The sequence below is a fragment of the Schistocerca gregaria genome, chromosome 3 (genome assembly GCF_023897955.1).
Source record: "Schistocerca gregaria isolate iqSchGreg1 chromosome 3, iqSchGreg1.2, whole genome shotgun sequence".
NCBI lineage: Eukaryota > Metazoa > Arthropoda > Insecta > Orthoptera > Acrididae > Schistocerca > Schistocerca gregaria.
In genome coordinates, this window is record NC_064922.1 from 917,621,350 (window position 1) to 917,636,637 (window position 15,288).

Genomic DNA, 15,288 nt, shown 5'->3' on the forward strand with positions numbered 1-15,288 from the left:
GACCGAATAGTAGGGGCTCCGGTCAAAGAAAACCATCGTAACGACCGGGAGAGCGGTGTGCTGACCACACGCCCCTCCTATCCGCATCCTCAACTGAGGATGTCACGGCCGTCGGATGGTCCCAATGGGCCACTTGTGGCCTCAAGACAGAGTGCTCATGCATCTTAGCAATACGCGCCTGTGCTTCCGAATGAGGACTAACCCAGATTTTTTTTATCAGCAAAGAGATCAGAGCTCGTCTAGTGAAAGCGAGACAGTTGACCTCGGGTGGTTTCAGTGTCGCTTACTTCAGAGACTTCGTCAAGACAAGAGGCGGGTGGGTGTCAGAGTGGTGTGCCTCACTGAACCGTTGCTAGCCTTTACTCCAGAGTCCCTTTTCATATCCGAATGAGGCATTTGTACGTTCACACAAATTGTAGAAATGGTTCAAATGGCTCTGAGCACTATGGGACTTAACATCTGAGGTCATTATGCCCCTAGAACTTAGAACTACTTAAACCTAACTAACCTAAGGACAGCGCGCACATCCATGGCCGGGGAAGGATTCGAACCTGCGACCGTAGCGGTGGCGCGGTTCCAGACTGCAGCGCCTAGAACCGCTCTGCCACACCGGCCGGCACACAAATTGTAGAAACCTCTGCAATATTTTTAAATGGGTGGAAGGACACATCCTTCCTCTTGTCTTCTATAACCTTTTTTTTCTCATCTGTTAAGTACTTCTTTTTAATCACATCACTAACGAAGGGAAAGTGCAACAGAAGCCACAGTGATGTCACATGAATTCGAACGAACATACTGGAGGGGGGAAGGGAACAGGTAGTATTTCATCTCCTCAATACTCAACTGTTGAGTACTGATCCCGATAGCTGACACATATGACGCCATACTTTTGATGTTATTATGATGAAGATCTGTGGCCAAATTTCGTCAATAAGTAAGAATTTTTGAACAGCAAGCGATGTATTCTACAGTTATATAAGTCTCCTCAAGTATCAGCAATAAGTAATCGAATACGTTTATGGATACAACTCACTCAACATTGGGGTACATGTCCAGGTCATAGTGAGTTATAACAAGAACCTGGATATCAAACTTACGTGAAAGTAAGATAATTATTGAATTTGAACGAACATACAGGAGGGAGAAGGGAACAGGTAGTATTTCATCTGTTTTTTGCGTTCTTGCACATAAGATACAAGGAAAGCGAATGAAGAAACGTTAAGTATCTTTGTACACAGCAGTTTATTTAAATATCACAGCAAGTAGTCCAAAATGTTGTAGCCCAAATCTTCGATATACTCTTTTGCAGTTTGCCAAGATATTCGTGACAGTTCAGAGGATCAGACCGTTGCGAGCCTTAGCCTCCAGGTGGGCGACGGCGTCGGCCACCTTGCCAGCAGCCACCTCAGGGGTGTCCAGAGGCACGCCGTTAGGGCCGATCACGATGTTGGCAGGTCCGTATGCGGCGTACCCAGGGTGGACGGCGGAGTAGGCCACAGCGGGGGCGGCAGCAGCATAGCGGAGGGCCGGGGCGGCGATGGCGTGGGCGGCGACGGTCCTGGCGTCGATCACAGCGGGGGCGGCGGCGGCGATGGCGGGGGCGGCGGCAACGACGGCGGCGCTGTTCACGATGGCATCACGAGCGCGCGTCTCAGCCACGGCGTTCAGGTGGGCTGCCTTGGAGGCGGCCACCTCAGGGGTGTCCAGGGGGACGCCGTCGGCTCCCAGCACGATGTTGGCAGGGCCGTAGGCGGCGTATCCGGCGTGGATGGGGGCGGCGACCACGGCGGGGGCAGCGCTGTAGGCCAGTGCAGGAGCAGCACCGTAGGCCAGTGCGGGGGCGGCGGCGATAGCGGGGGCGGCGGCGATGGCGCGGGCTGCTCCCAGGTAGCCGGGCTTAGCGAGGGCCACGGCCAGGACGGCGCTCAGGACGACCTAGTAAACAACAAGAATGAAGCTTACAATACTGAGGAGCTCCTCATTTTTGAATGGCGTTTCTCAGTTTTGCTGACAGCTCAAACATAGTTTCTATATACATTCTTCTATCTGGTGGCCGAGCAGTTCTAGGCGCTACTGTCCTCAACCGCGCTATTGCTACGGTCGCAGGTTCGAATCCTGCCCTGGCCATGGATGTGTGCGCTGTCCTTAGGTTAATTAAGTTTAAGTAGTTATAAGTTCTAGGGGACTGATGACCTCAGATGTTAAGTCTCATAGTGCTCAGAGCCATTTGAACATTCTTCTATCTCCAACTTCTTCCAGTCCAAATGATCTTGACACATTAGTATCTGGCTGGTATAATTTTTATGATTTAATCGTAACTGGATTGGTATTCATTAGTAAGAGCAGATTCGCTCACTTAATGACTACTTTATTCCTCTGCATTTCAAGGTCCATATCTGAAGATTCCAGAATAAAGCACCAATCATTAATTACTCATGACATACATGTTCTTGTCACAGCATAATCCTCCAGTTGAGGTCTGAACTAAGTTTTAGCTAACCTGCGAATTACTCAGTAGCATATACAGCTTTATAAACGCATCAAGGTTAGATCCCTTGGAGTCTCTTGTTCTAGGCGTATATTTATGTCCAAATTGGACTTGATCATAAAATATCCAAGCTTTTGTACTATATTATTATTCTTACTGTGAGATTAATTGTGTATGATTATATATTAAAAACGCTGTTACCGTAATGTCTTTTAAGCAGTACTATATATTTGGACTCAGACTTTTTTGGAGCCAAAAGGAATATTTTAGCATTGGAATCGTCAGCACCTTGTGAGAGCAGTTAGCAAATGCTTGTTGTAATGATGATGCACAAAAGTCGCAGTGTGGCCTCGTTGCCCCTCAGAAATTCCTAGCGGTGTCAGCTAATGTGGAAAAGTCTCCTTAGAAAATTGCTGAAATATTGAGCTTTTTTCTGCGCCGTGTTAGCAAAAATGAGCTTTTAGGCGTAAGGATAAGGCGTATAATACATGACTGAGAGCTACATACACAAAGTGAAGTGATTTGACGAAACAGCAAACTTGTATATTGCGAAATAGTTTGCTCACACTTATAAACTGAACGGAAATACTTCTAGTGGAGGTTGAGTCGTCCTCATAGGACACAGACCAACAATGAGACCTCTCCGTATGGACGAAGACGTCATTTATTTCTTTGGTATACGCCCGTTGTAGTTTTAGTATCCAGCAGTGGAAACCGACCAGAGACAGTTACGCAGTTGCGATGTGTGTCGGCAGGGGCGCCACACCTCCACACTCGAACCAAGCGACGCCCGTCACCCGCTCTGTCACGTCGTCGTGGCCAGTCGCCTCATACCTGGGATAAAGGGGATCGACTACGGCATTATCAACAAATTCATGACACTATGTGCATCCTGTTTACCAACACGATCTACCTGAGAAAGGTCAACACATGCTCTGCTATAATTGTTTTCTGTAATGGACTCAGCTTGGTTTATTGGTGCTTGTTCAGTCGACTGCTCTCTGCAACGAATAGGTAACCGAGGTATGTACACTATCGTTAGGCGGTTGAGCGAAGTCTGTGTTCCATCCTGTCATCTTACGTTGCACAATGAAGTGTGGCTGTGAGCTGCTTTAAAAGTAACAACGATGGTCGTTTAAGTAAATGCGTCTATCTCTTCCTAGACAACTCCAAATGTGACAAAAACTGTGAAGTTAAAGTATATTTCCTGATTTTTTTCCCCAAAAATTGTCGACTGAGGTAAATCGTAATGCGATGCCTTCAGATCTTTGCGCCAACGTCTAAATGACAGGTATCTGCGGAATAGAAATTCAGCTTAAACTGCTAAACACAGAAAAGGCGCCAGGATGTAATGGGATATCTATGGGGTTCTAAACAGAGTTTGCCGAAGAACTTTATCATTTCTAGCAGCAGTCCACTGTAAGGTGTTCGTGGAGCGATACGTCCGAAGTAATAGGAAGACAGCGCAGGTCATACCCATTTTCAGAAAGGGTTCCATCCTGGCCCATACCGCTGATGTCAGTGTCTTTTAGGATTGTGAAACTTGTTGTCTGCACGCGTATTATGACTCTTCTGGGGACGGAACATCTTCGTAGGAATCAACATGGGTTCCGAAAACAACGATTGTCGCTCGCTATTTTCGTCAAGCACACCCAGAAAGCAGTACGTAGCAGTCCCAGGTTGATACCGAGCTCCCTGAATTCCAGATGACAGTCTGGTACAGATCTGCACTGACACCTAATGAACAAAAAACTAAGGTACAGAATGTTATTCCAACTATTCGATTGAACTGAAGGGTTCGTAGTAAATACAACACAGGATGTCATGTAAAAATAACTTCAGGCGTAGACTAATGGAGTGTTGTAGGCCATTGCTTTCCACAAGACATGTAAACGACCAAGTGGATAACGTCGGAAGATCAATCAGGATGCTGCTGCATACACAGAGGTCGCAGCGTTAGGAAAGTGTAACGAGATACATAAAGTCCTGCAGAAGGTCGATGCTTGGTACGAGGACTAGCGGTTGACACACGGCACAAAGTAATATTACGTACTCCGCATAAACAGACATTAATATCGATTGTTACATGATTATTTGCCTGCAGGACAATCAGTGAAAGCAGTCACATTCATCGAATGCCTAGGGGAATGCGTATAGTGTGAAGTAAAGTGGAACGTCCCCATAAAACTAACTGCAGTTAAGACAGATGCCAGACAGGTTCTTGGGAAGAATAGCCACGAGGTGTAGTCGACCCATACCACCCACAGAAGAGGTGCAAAAGCCTCTTTCGACCGATACTTGAGTAATGCTTGTCAGCCTGGGATTCGTGCCAGACTGAATTGATAGAGGAAATAGACAAAAAAACCAACGAAGAGCAGCGAGTTTCGCAACAGGTGCATGTAGTAAGCGCGAAAGCGTCACAAAGATGCTCCAGTGGTAGAAGCTACAAGACTCTGGAAGTCGCAGGAGCAAGGTACTAATATATTGCTCCGTCCTACGTTGTCTCGAGAAGAGACCTTAAACGCTAAGCTAGAGAGATCCGAACACACAAAGATGTTTACCAACAGCTGTTCTTTCTGCGGATCTGGAACAAGAAAGGACGTAAGTTACAGTTTTACGAAAAGGACCCTTTGCCATCGATAAGGTGGCCTGCGTAGTGTAGATGTAGAAGCAGATTTAGATGTGGGTGAAGTTCCACCCGACCACCTAACCTATTGATACTTGCTGGAAAAAGTATGCTACTCGTGCTGTGCGCCTCAGATAGCGATGAGGGGGGCGTGTCCACTCACCAGGACCTTCATGCTGCTGCTGCTGGTGGTGGAGGTGGTGCGGCTGCTGAACTGTACCGGCGTGGTGAGCGGGCCCCGTATATATACGGAGAGGCGCGGCGGCCGTGAGAGGCGTCCTTGGGCAAGGGCTGCCGCTGACGCCTCGGCCACGGACTTCGGCCACACCGCCGGCCCGGGTCGGCCCGCCGGCTCCCCATTACGAACAAGGGCGCCGGGGGCACCGAAAGCTCGGCCGCGCCGCCTCCGGTCAGCCAGGAAGCACCTGCTAAGCAGCACAGAATGTGCGGCCAGGAAATATACCTGCAGCGGACTCTAATCCGTACTAGAAATTTAGCTATCCATATTTAACAATACACACGATTTTACAGTTCGTATCAGCACACACTACAGTGTATTAGGAAACGTCCGATGTCAGTTATTAATGCATGTGTGTTCTGTGTGCAGTAAACTGAGTGAGAAATGAATGAACGGAACAGCAGTAGCCGATTACATTATTAAACAATTTGTTTTCAAAGCGGCATTGCACACTAGAGGTAAACCAAGTGAGGTAGCACTGTTTGCAACAGAATCGCCTTGTATTTGGGAGGGTGGTGGCTCCCGTCTTCATGCTGCCATCCTGATTTAGGTTTTCTGTGGATTCCATAAATTAGTTGAGGCAAATGCTGGGGTGGCCAATTACGTACCCCACATTTGTCAAACTAGACCTGCAAAGAAGTAAATGTTTCCATATCTCAATTACGATATGTTTCTTGTTCTTAAATTGTAATAACATGACAAGTAGAATATCCTCGTAAAAACGGTGTTAGTATGAATAAAGCTATTGCTAATACAAAGTATGTCAGGTGGATGATTAGTTTATTTCTAAGCGCTCTTGCAGTTAAAAGAAAAGCAAAAGTAATTTAATGGTTTGAACATCTCAGTTAAAATGTTTAGCGCGCCCGGTTAGCCGCGCGGTCTAGAGCGCTGCTTCTCGAGCGGGAAGACGTGGCGGTTCAGGTCACGAATCCGCCCGGCGGATTAGTGTCGAGGTCCGGTGTGCCGGCCAACCTGTGGGTGGTTTTTAAGGCGGTTTTCCGTCTGACTCAGTGAATGCGGGTTGGTTTCGATTAATCCGCCTCAGTTACATTACGTCGGCGACTGCTGCGCAGACACGGGCCCATGCGCTTACACCGTAATTACTCTACCACGCAAACATTGAGACGTTACCGGAGGGGGGGGGGGGGGGGGGGGGGGGGGGTTCGCTGGGAACCAAACCTCGCAATACCTCTGCGTTCGGTGTGGGGTTGCGGTGGAGTGAGTGGACTGCTGTAGCCTGTTGTGGGGTTGTGAACCAGCGAGGGCTACGGCGGGGACGAAGCCTCTCCGTCGTTTCTAGGCCCTGACTTCCATACAATACAATACAATATATATTTCTTCCAGCTCATTTTTTCATCAATATTACACCTTTTCATGTTTTACAACTGTTGTTGGTATTTGTTGTACGAAACAGAATATAGTGTGTCAAAGCCAAATTAAGGGAGGCATTTTCAGAGAACCACTTGATAATCCTTGAAAAACATCATTTACAATTTCTTGGGTTCTTTTGTCACCAATCTGATTTATTATGTCGTAGTCCTACATGCAAAAAGTACCAATTCTACTTCATCAAATGGCAGACCATTCATGTCTAGAATAGAAATCAGTCCAAATGTTAAAGCTGTGGGACTGTGGGATTTCTCGACAGCAACTAAAATCTTTTCTCCTTCGAACATTATTTGAATTTTTCAGCAGTACTTTTTACATTCTGCTTGTTAAGTAGGATTGAAACCAATTGCTTTAAGGCCATCATTTCCATAAATCTTAAGTTTTTCGAACGTAAGAGAATAACTTCTAGATATTTTATTGTTGTTACTGTCTCTACTGTTTCCACCAATAACGTAATCGACAGTAATGGATCTCTGTGCTTGTTTACGCACGGAACGGTAACTTCATTTCCGTTCAGGATTAAGTTCGAGGCGTTCTGCCGATCATCGATCCTCTGCAAGTCTTCGCGTGTTTCACTGCAGGTCATCTGCTAGGATACCACCTTCCTGTAGACAACATCTTCTGCAAAAATCGTCATGGAATTTCCAACGTTATGCACCAGATCACATACATACTGTAAACAGTAATAGTGCCATACCACTCCCTTGAGGTGCTCCTGACATTACTTTTACATCTGTCCATTTCGTCATGTTCAAAATTACTTAATGAGTTCCATCTCTCAGAAACCTCCACATCCAGTCATTAACCTGGTCAAATATTCCGGAAGTTCTTATTTTACTCACTGAATGAGGAACGGATATCGAATGCTGTCCGAAAGCCGAGGAACACTGTAGCAATCCAGGCTTCTTTGTCCACGGCGCTCTACATTTCATCCACGAACAGAGCAAGATGCATTTCGCAAGATCTCTTTCTACGGAATCCATGTAGGTTTTTATACAGGAGATTGTATTGAAAACGGGAATTCCTTCTCATTCTTTCCATTCGTTTGGTAGGCTTCGTTGTTCCATCAACTTACGGTAAACTGGGGCCAGAAGGAGAGCAAGTCCTTTCCCGTAACCTCTGTAGACACTCACAGTCATCTCATCTGGTCCAAATCTCTTTTCCCTATTGAGTGATTTCAGTTTAATTTCTATTCTGTGGTCCTTTATCTCAGTATCTGCCGTATCGGTGTACATGCGATGACTGAAAGGAGGTAACGTATTAACACCGCCGGCAGTGAAATAACTTCGGAACACTAGATTCAGTGTTTTGGATTTATCTCCGTCGTCTTCCTGTTCGGGGTACTTATGGTCATCTAGAGGCTGAAGAGATGACTTCGACATTCTTACTGACTTTACGTCCCAACGGCCTTGCAGCAGTGGTAACACCGGTTCCCGTCAGATCACCGAAGTTAAGCGCTGTCGGGCTGGGCTAGCACCTGGATGGGTGAGCATCCGGTCTGCCGAGCGCTGTTGGCAAGCGAAGTGCACTCAGCCCTTGTGAGGCAAACTGAGGAGCTACTTGGTTTATAAGTAGCGGTACCGGTCTCGTAAACTGACATACGGCAGGGAGAGCGGTTTTCTGACCACACACACCTCCTCATCCGCATCCAGTCACGGCTGTGGGCTGAGGATGACACGGCGGCCGGTCGGTGCCGTTCGACCTTCCAAGGCCTGTTCAGACGGTCTTTCTTTTTTTTTTATTGACCTTACGTACGAGGATAACTTCTTAAGGTTGGTGAAACGTTACTTTCGAATTCATGGAATGCTTGTCGCGTTGCGAACCGCCAAAATATTGATAGATATTCTTACGTCTGAATCTCGAATTCACTCAGATATTAACATAAGCTCTCACCTCGTTCCTTAGTATAATACTTTTTAACTTTGAAACTGCGCGTGGGCAGTGGACTACGCGGTGCGACGAAATGGAACCCTACCGCCTCCTGTTTTTTCTGTACTCTACCATAAGAGCACAAACATGGTCCTGCTCTGTCATTCACGGAAATTCAATTCACATTCGTTAAGAAACTAAGTCGGTGCCTAGATTATGCTTGACTGAATTCGACGGAAAGACCTAAGAATGTGTGACAATGCTCTGACAGCATCAAAAGTTGAGGCCTGATACAATATGCATGTAAAATGACGCCAGTCACTTTATTTCACAATAAATAACCGTTCTGGTTTGTCACGAAATATTGTTAAGCCATATGGTATAAGATTAAACATTATTTAAAAAATACAGTAGATCAAGTAATGATATGTTGGGAAAATGAAAAGTGAAATGTTTAGTGAAGAATGTAGTTAATATGTCGGAAATAATTCGAAACATTTAAGAAAAAATGAAATGAGCGTTTGACGTCATTGGCCGGGAGGCCCCTTTCGGGGCAGGTCCGGCCGCCTTGGTGCAGGTCTTACTACATTCGACGCCACATTGAGCGACCTGCGCGCCATATGAGGTTGAAATGATAATGAAGACAACAAAACACCCAGTCCCCGAGCGGAGAAAATCTCCGACCCAGACGGTAATCGAACCCGGGCCCGTAGGACGGCAATCTGTCATGCTGATCACTTTTTTTTCATTTTGTTCGTTGTTGATCGCTTTGTTTGGTCGTTGCGGACGCCACATGACATCCGTTCAAGTTCTTTTGTTGATCCTTCCACTCAGTTTGTCATTACACAGGTCAACTGGCTCTCTGACCAAACATGCTGAGCTACCGTGCCAGCAACACTCAGCTACTGGGGCACACAAACATTTAAGAAGAAGTGCGGAAGTCACTGACGACTGGAATACCGTTAGAAATTCGATGTTGGAAGGATCACGAATAGAAATTGGAGAAGTGAAAAGAACAAGGGAAGAAGAAATAGCTGATAACAGAAAGTATGTCTTGTAGAGACCGGGTAGTACGACCTCTACAGTGGCAAGCAAATCTGGAAGCGATACGCCAGGATGCAGCGCAGTTCGGCGTGGCAGTAGTCGTGTTGAGGCAGGTGTTGGATAGGAACCCCTCATGAAAACATTTCAATTTGTGTAAGTCTTTTATTCCTTATCATTTATAGTGGTGGGGACGGAATTGGAGAGGCAGTCAACTGTCTCCGTGACGTGCGCGCCAACGGTCAGCAAAGTGTGTAGGGGTCAGCAATAGGCCGTCTGAAGGACGGTGAATGTAGTTATGGTTCAGGCTTATGGCTAGGTGGTGATCTCAGCACGGCAACAACAGATGAGCCAGTGGCGGTGCCGATTCTGTGCCATGGCCGGACAGCACATTGCATGGCCTTGCTACTCTCTCCGACGTGTACCAGGGCAGGCGGTATCAAACTATGACCTCAAACATGGACGGTGTCAGTTGCGCGTACCCCCACTAGACCAACCGTATCAGCAAATAAATGCCCAGGGAGATAGATAAGGATACTGCGACCAATGAGCCGGTGCTGGCTGTGCAGCTGGCTTGTCCGACTCGAACCCACGCTGCCCAGGGTGGTACCCATCAGTAGATCGTGGTCACCCAGTGGGTGGCCTGACGGTACGACAGTTACAAGTGAACAGCAATCGGATCCTGCTCAGGCAATGGCCTGCAGCTTTTGGCAGCAAAGTAGGGCGGTGGCAGCTTACTGGTTCATCTCTGACTGTGCGTGAATGTGGACCCTTTTCCGTGGCCAGCGACTGGTGCTGATTGCGTAACTGAGCATGACTGACGCTAAGAGTCTAAATTAGATGGTAATTATAGGAGACGGGTTGACTAGTGTTTCTCAAACAGCAGCACTCCTGGTGTCCAAGCCATAACAGAATAGAGCTACAGAAGGTAATCTGGGAAATCATGACATCATTTGCTCTGGCTTTCCTGTCTTAACAGGCTCTCGAGAAGCCCTGTCCGTGTTGTAATGAGCCGCAACTCCAACTTGCAGCGTCCTGAATATTTCTTCTTGTATACGGGACACGTGGTCTTGTCCCATGCCACCTGTACTAACCTCCTTATGACGTCACCCAGCGAGGTGGCGCAGTGGTTAGACACTGGACTCGCATTCGGGAGGACGACGGTTCAATCCCGCGTCCGGCCATCCTGATTTAGGTTTTCCGTGATTTCCCTAAATCACTCCAGGCAAATGCCGGAATGGTTCCTCTGGAAGGGGTCGACCGACTTCCTTCCCCATCCTTCTCTAATCCGATGAGACCGATGACCACGCTGTCTGGTCTCCTTCCCCAAACAACCAACCAACCAACCAACCTTATGACGTCGTTCTGCCGATCAGACACCGCAGCCGTGCGCTTCGCCAGGTGGAACCACCGTGCAGCAGTTGGATAAAATGGATGAGCGGAGGAAATGAAAATACGACATTTCGGAAGAAGGCAGACGAGAATATACAGCACTGGTCTCTTACTGGCGGTCTACAACGCTCGTTGTTCTAACGTCTGTGTCCTTTGGCTACACCGGGGGTGTATAAAATTCCTTGTAATTATGGACAGGTTTATATCGATACCACAAAGAGAACCGTTAACACCCATCTTGTTGAACATAACAGGAATTGCAGCCTGGGTCACACGGATAAATCGTTCGCAGCAGGAAGGTAGCCATGAAATAAAATTCAGCGAGACGAGCGTCTTATCTAAATCCTCGCATTATTACGCGCACACATACAGAGAGGCTATCGAGATTGATAAACACCGTAATAATTTTAACAGGAAAGAGGAAGACGTTAAACTAGACAAAATTTGGATGTCAGAGTTGCACCGGACGCGTCATGATCGATTACTTTCAATCGAGAATGTTGGCATTACCGGAGACAGCCTCACTTCCGACGCCACGTGATGGACAGCGGCGCCTTCTGCACTGCCTATATAATCAGCGCTTCCTCGAATTCTCTTTGCAGTTCACCGCTTTACCCCGAAAGATGTCTCCCGCAGTCGGAGACGAAATGTCAGGGGAGAGTTTTATACATCGACCACGGCCTATCAGCCCGGAAGTTTTAAATGAAGCCAAGATGTGACAGACATAACATTGCAATCAGCAGTTTCTTCCACTTCGAGTATTCCAATGCAAAGTTGGAGTTTGTTGAGCATCTCCGTAACTCTTTCGAGCCGACTACACGGTCCCGTGAAGAAACACGCCACTCTTCGTTGGATTTTCTCTATTTCTTCTAGCTTTTCTGGTATGAATCCCAGATAGATGACCAGTATTCCATAATGGGTTGAACAAGCGCATTATAAGTAACTTCCCTCGTGGATGAGTTACATTTCCTTAAGATGCTTCCTGTGAATCTGAGTCCGGCGCCTGAATTGCTCACTTTTTGTTTTATACCATCATTCCACTTAAGGTCGCTCCGGATAGTTATTCCCAGATATTTTCGGACGGTACTTTTTCCAGCGGTTTGTCATCAATAGTGTAACGATACAGTAGTGAATTTCTGTTCCTATATATGTGCAATATGTTACATTTATTTTCGTTCAGGGTCGACTGCCAGGGTCTGCACCGTGCGCAGCTCGTGGTCGTGCGGTAGCATTCTCGCTTCCCACGCCCGGGTTCCCGGGTTCGATTCCCGGCGGGGTCAGGGATTTTCTCTGCCTCGTGATTACTGGGTGTTGTGTGATGTCCTTAGGTTAGTTAGGTTTAAGTAGTTGTAAGTTCTAGGGGACTGGTGACCATAAATGTTAAGACTCATAGTGTTCAGAGCCTGGGTCTGCACCATTCATCAATTCTTTGGAGGTTGCCAATCGTTGCTACTTTCTGTTAACAACCACAGCATCAGCGAACAACCTTAGTGACCACCCGACGCTTTATACTACATCATTTGCGTATATTGTAAACAGTAACGGTCCTGTCATACTTCCTTCGGATCATCAGCCGGCCGCGGTGGCCGTGCGTTTCTCGGCGCTTCAGTCCGGAACCGCGTGACTGCTACGGTCGCAGGCTCGAATCGTGCCTCGGGCATGGATGTGTGTGATGTCCTTAGGTTAGTTAGGTTTATGTAGTTCTAAGTTCTAGGGGACTGATGACGTCAGATGTTAAGTCCCATGGTGCTCAGAGCCATTTGACCCATTTCAGATACATCGGAAATTACCTTTATTTCTGTCGATTTTGTTCCGTTAAGAACGACGTCTTGAGTTCTGTCTGCAAGCAAGTCTTCAATCCAGACCACAAATTTGCCCAGATACTCAACAAGATCGTATTTTTTGCACTAAACGGCGATGCCGGACAGTGCCAAATGCCTTCCTAAAGTGAAAGAACGCGACATCAACCTGAGCGCCATTATCTAAGGCATTGTGTCTCTCATGGAGGAACACAGCCAGATGAATTTCGCAAGATCTCTGTTTGCAGAATCCATGTTGATTTTTATAGAGGAGATTTTCTTTCTCCAAGAACGTCATAATTATTGAGCACGAAACATATTCCATAATTCTACAACAGACTGACGTCAACAATATAGGTCTGTAATTGTGTGCTTCTGCCCTACGGCCCTTCTTAAAAAAGGGAATGACGTGCGCTTTCTTTCAGTCGATAGGTATCCTTCGTTGCTCAAGCTATCTACGACAAACTACTGGTAGAAGGGGAGCAAGCTCTTTCACACAATCTTTTTAGAATCTTATAGGTGTCTGATCTGGTCCTGACAACTTTCCACTACAATCCTATTGTAGTTTTTTTTTCTGCGATCGGTTATCTCAATATCTGCTATTTTGACATTCGTACGACGATTGAAAGGAGGGACCGTGTTACGATCTTCGGCAGTGAAACAAATTTGGAAGAACGAATTCAATATTTAGGTCTTCTCTCTGTCACCCTCCGTTTATGTGCCAGTATGGTCAGTGAGTGAATTAATAGACGATTTGGACCAAATTACTGAATTTACGTACGACCAAAACCTCTTAGGTGTTTTACTCAGATCGGTTGACAAAGTTTTAGTTTCAAAGCCATTGAACGCTTGTCTCATTGCTCTCCTTACGCTCATTTCGTTTCTTTCAGCTTTTTTTTTTGTCAGCTAGGTTTTTTCATCTCTTGAATATGAAGTGAAGTTCTCCTTGTTTACGTAGCAGTTTCCTGACACGTCTATCATACCATGGTGCGTCTTTTCCATCCCTTAAGACACTGCACGATTCCTTTGAATTTTTTCCATTTGTTTTCCACATCTTCGTCCTCATCACCGAATATTTAATGCTGATTGCTCAGATACTCTAAAATTTGTATCCTGTCACTCATGATAAATAAAAATATCTTCCTACCATTCTTAACTTTCTTTGTTAAATCCGTAATCATAGATGCTATCACAGCCTAATGATCACTAATACCTTCTTCTACGTTAAGTGATTCGATAAGTGCAGGTATGTTTGTTTCCAGGAGGTTGCTCTCACTACTTCTCAAAGTAATTTTCGGGCACGACATCCAGAACAATGTCACACGAATCCCTGTGTCTGGTACCAGTTTTTATATCATGACAATCCCCATCTATACCTGGCAAGTTGAAGACACCGCCTATTACAACGGCATGATTCGTAAAATTACCAACGATATTCAGCAAGTTCTGCCTGAAGCGCTCTATCACTAGAGCTCCTGATGCAGGTGGTCTATAGAGGCATCAGTTAGCGTATTTGACCGATATTTGATACTTAAATTCATCCAGATTAATTCACAATCAGAATCCGTGATAACCTCGCTAGATTTTATCGAATTCTTTACTGCACCAAACACCCCGCCAACAATGGTGACCAACCTACCTTTACGATAAATATTCCAATCTCAACATAGGATTTCGTAGTCATCAATGTCGCGTTTCAACCAACTTTCTGTTCCTAAAACTATCTGTCCTTTATAACCTTCGGTAAGCGATACTAATTCTGGGGCCTTTTCTTGGATGCTCGTGCAATTTACCAAAATAATATTAACTCTTTCTGTCTCTGATCTGCGACGACGAACGATCTCTGAGAACATTGGGTCTAATTTTTCTGACTAATCATCTGTGATCCGAAGGCAGTATTTCTCTACTCTAAAAAGGTCCCACGCGCCCGCCACACGTATTCTGCTACCATAATTACATCATCTTGCGTGTAGTGCACGCCTAACGTGTTAAGGGGAACTCTGCAATTCTATACTCCATATCTGAGGTCAATATATTTCCATCCAATACCGTCGCTGAGTCTTCTGAGCCCCTGGTTTAGACCTTCCACTGTACTCGCAACCGAAGGACCGCGATCAACTCTGGGAACGACGTTACAAATAGACAGCTTAGTCGGCTCCCCACGTGCGATCCTAGTAGGCATCAGCCATCAGCAGAAAGGAGCCGGGGATGCCCTCAGAACCAAGCGAAAGGCATCATTCGTTTCACTCAGAGTGCTCGATAGCTGCCGGCAGGGCCTCTTCCACATCACGGACGAGACTCCCCGGCAAACATACCTAGTGCACGCTGGTATTCTTTCCAGCCTTACTTATTTCCCTGAAGGACTGCATTACCCACCTAACAGAGAAGCTCCCAATGAAAAGCACACCCACCCTCTGCACTTTTCTGGACTGGGCAGGAAAATCAT

General features: G+C 46.3%; 1 protein-coding gene across 1 annotated transcript in view; it reads right to left on the bottom strand.

Moving 5' to 3' along the window:
- Positions 1-1,223: 1,223 nt before the first annotated feature.
- The window catches only part of LOC126355699 (cuticle protein 18.7-like), a 72,847-nt gene continuing 58,782 nt past the window's right edge, over positions 1,224-15,288 (bottom strand). Inside the window, exons 3-4 of the mRNA XM_050006067.1 lie at positions 5,278-5,539; positions 1,224-1,935 (exon numbers count right to left, since the gene is read on the bottom strand). Of these exons, the coding sequence (XP_049862024.1) occupies positions 1,333-1,935; positions 5,278-5,539 (865 nt within the window). The 3' untranslated portion in view covers positions 1,224-1,332. The remainder of the gene's footprint in view (positions 1,936-5,277; positions 5,540-15,288) is intronic.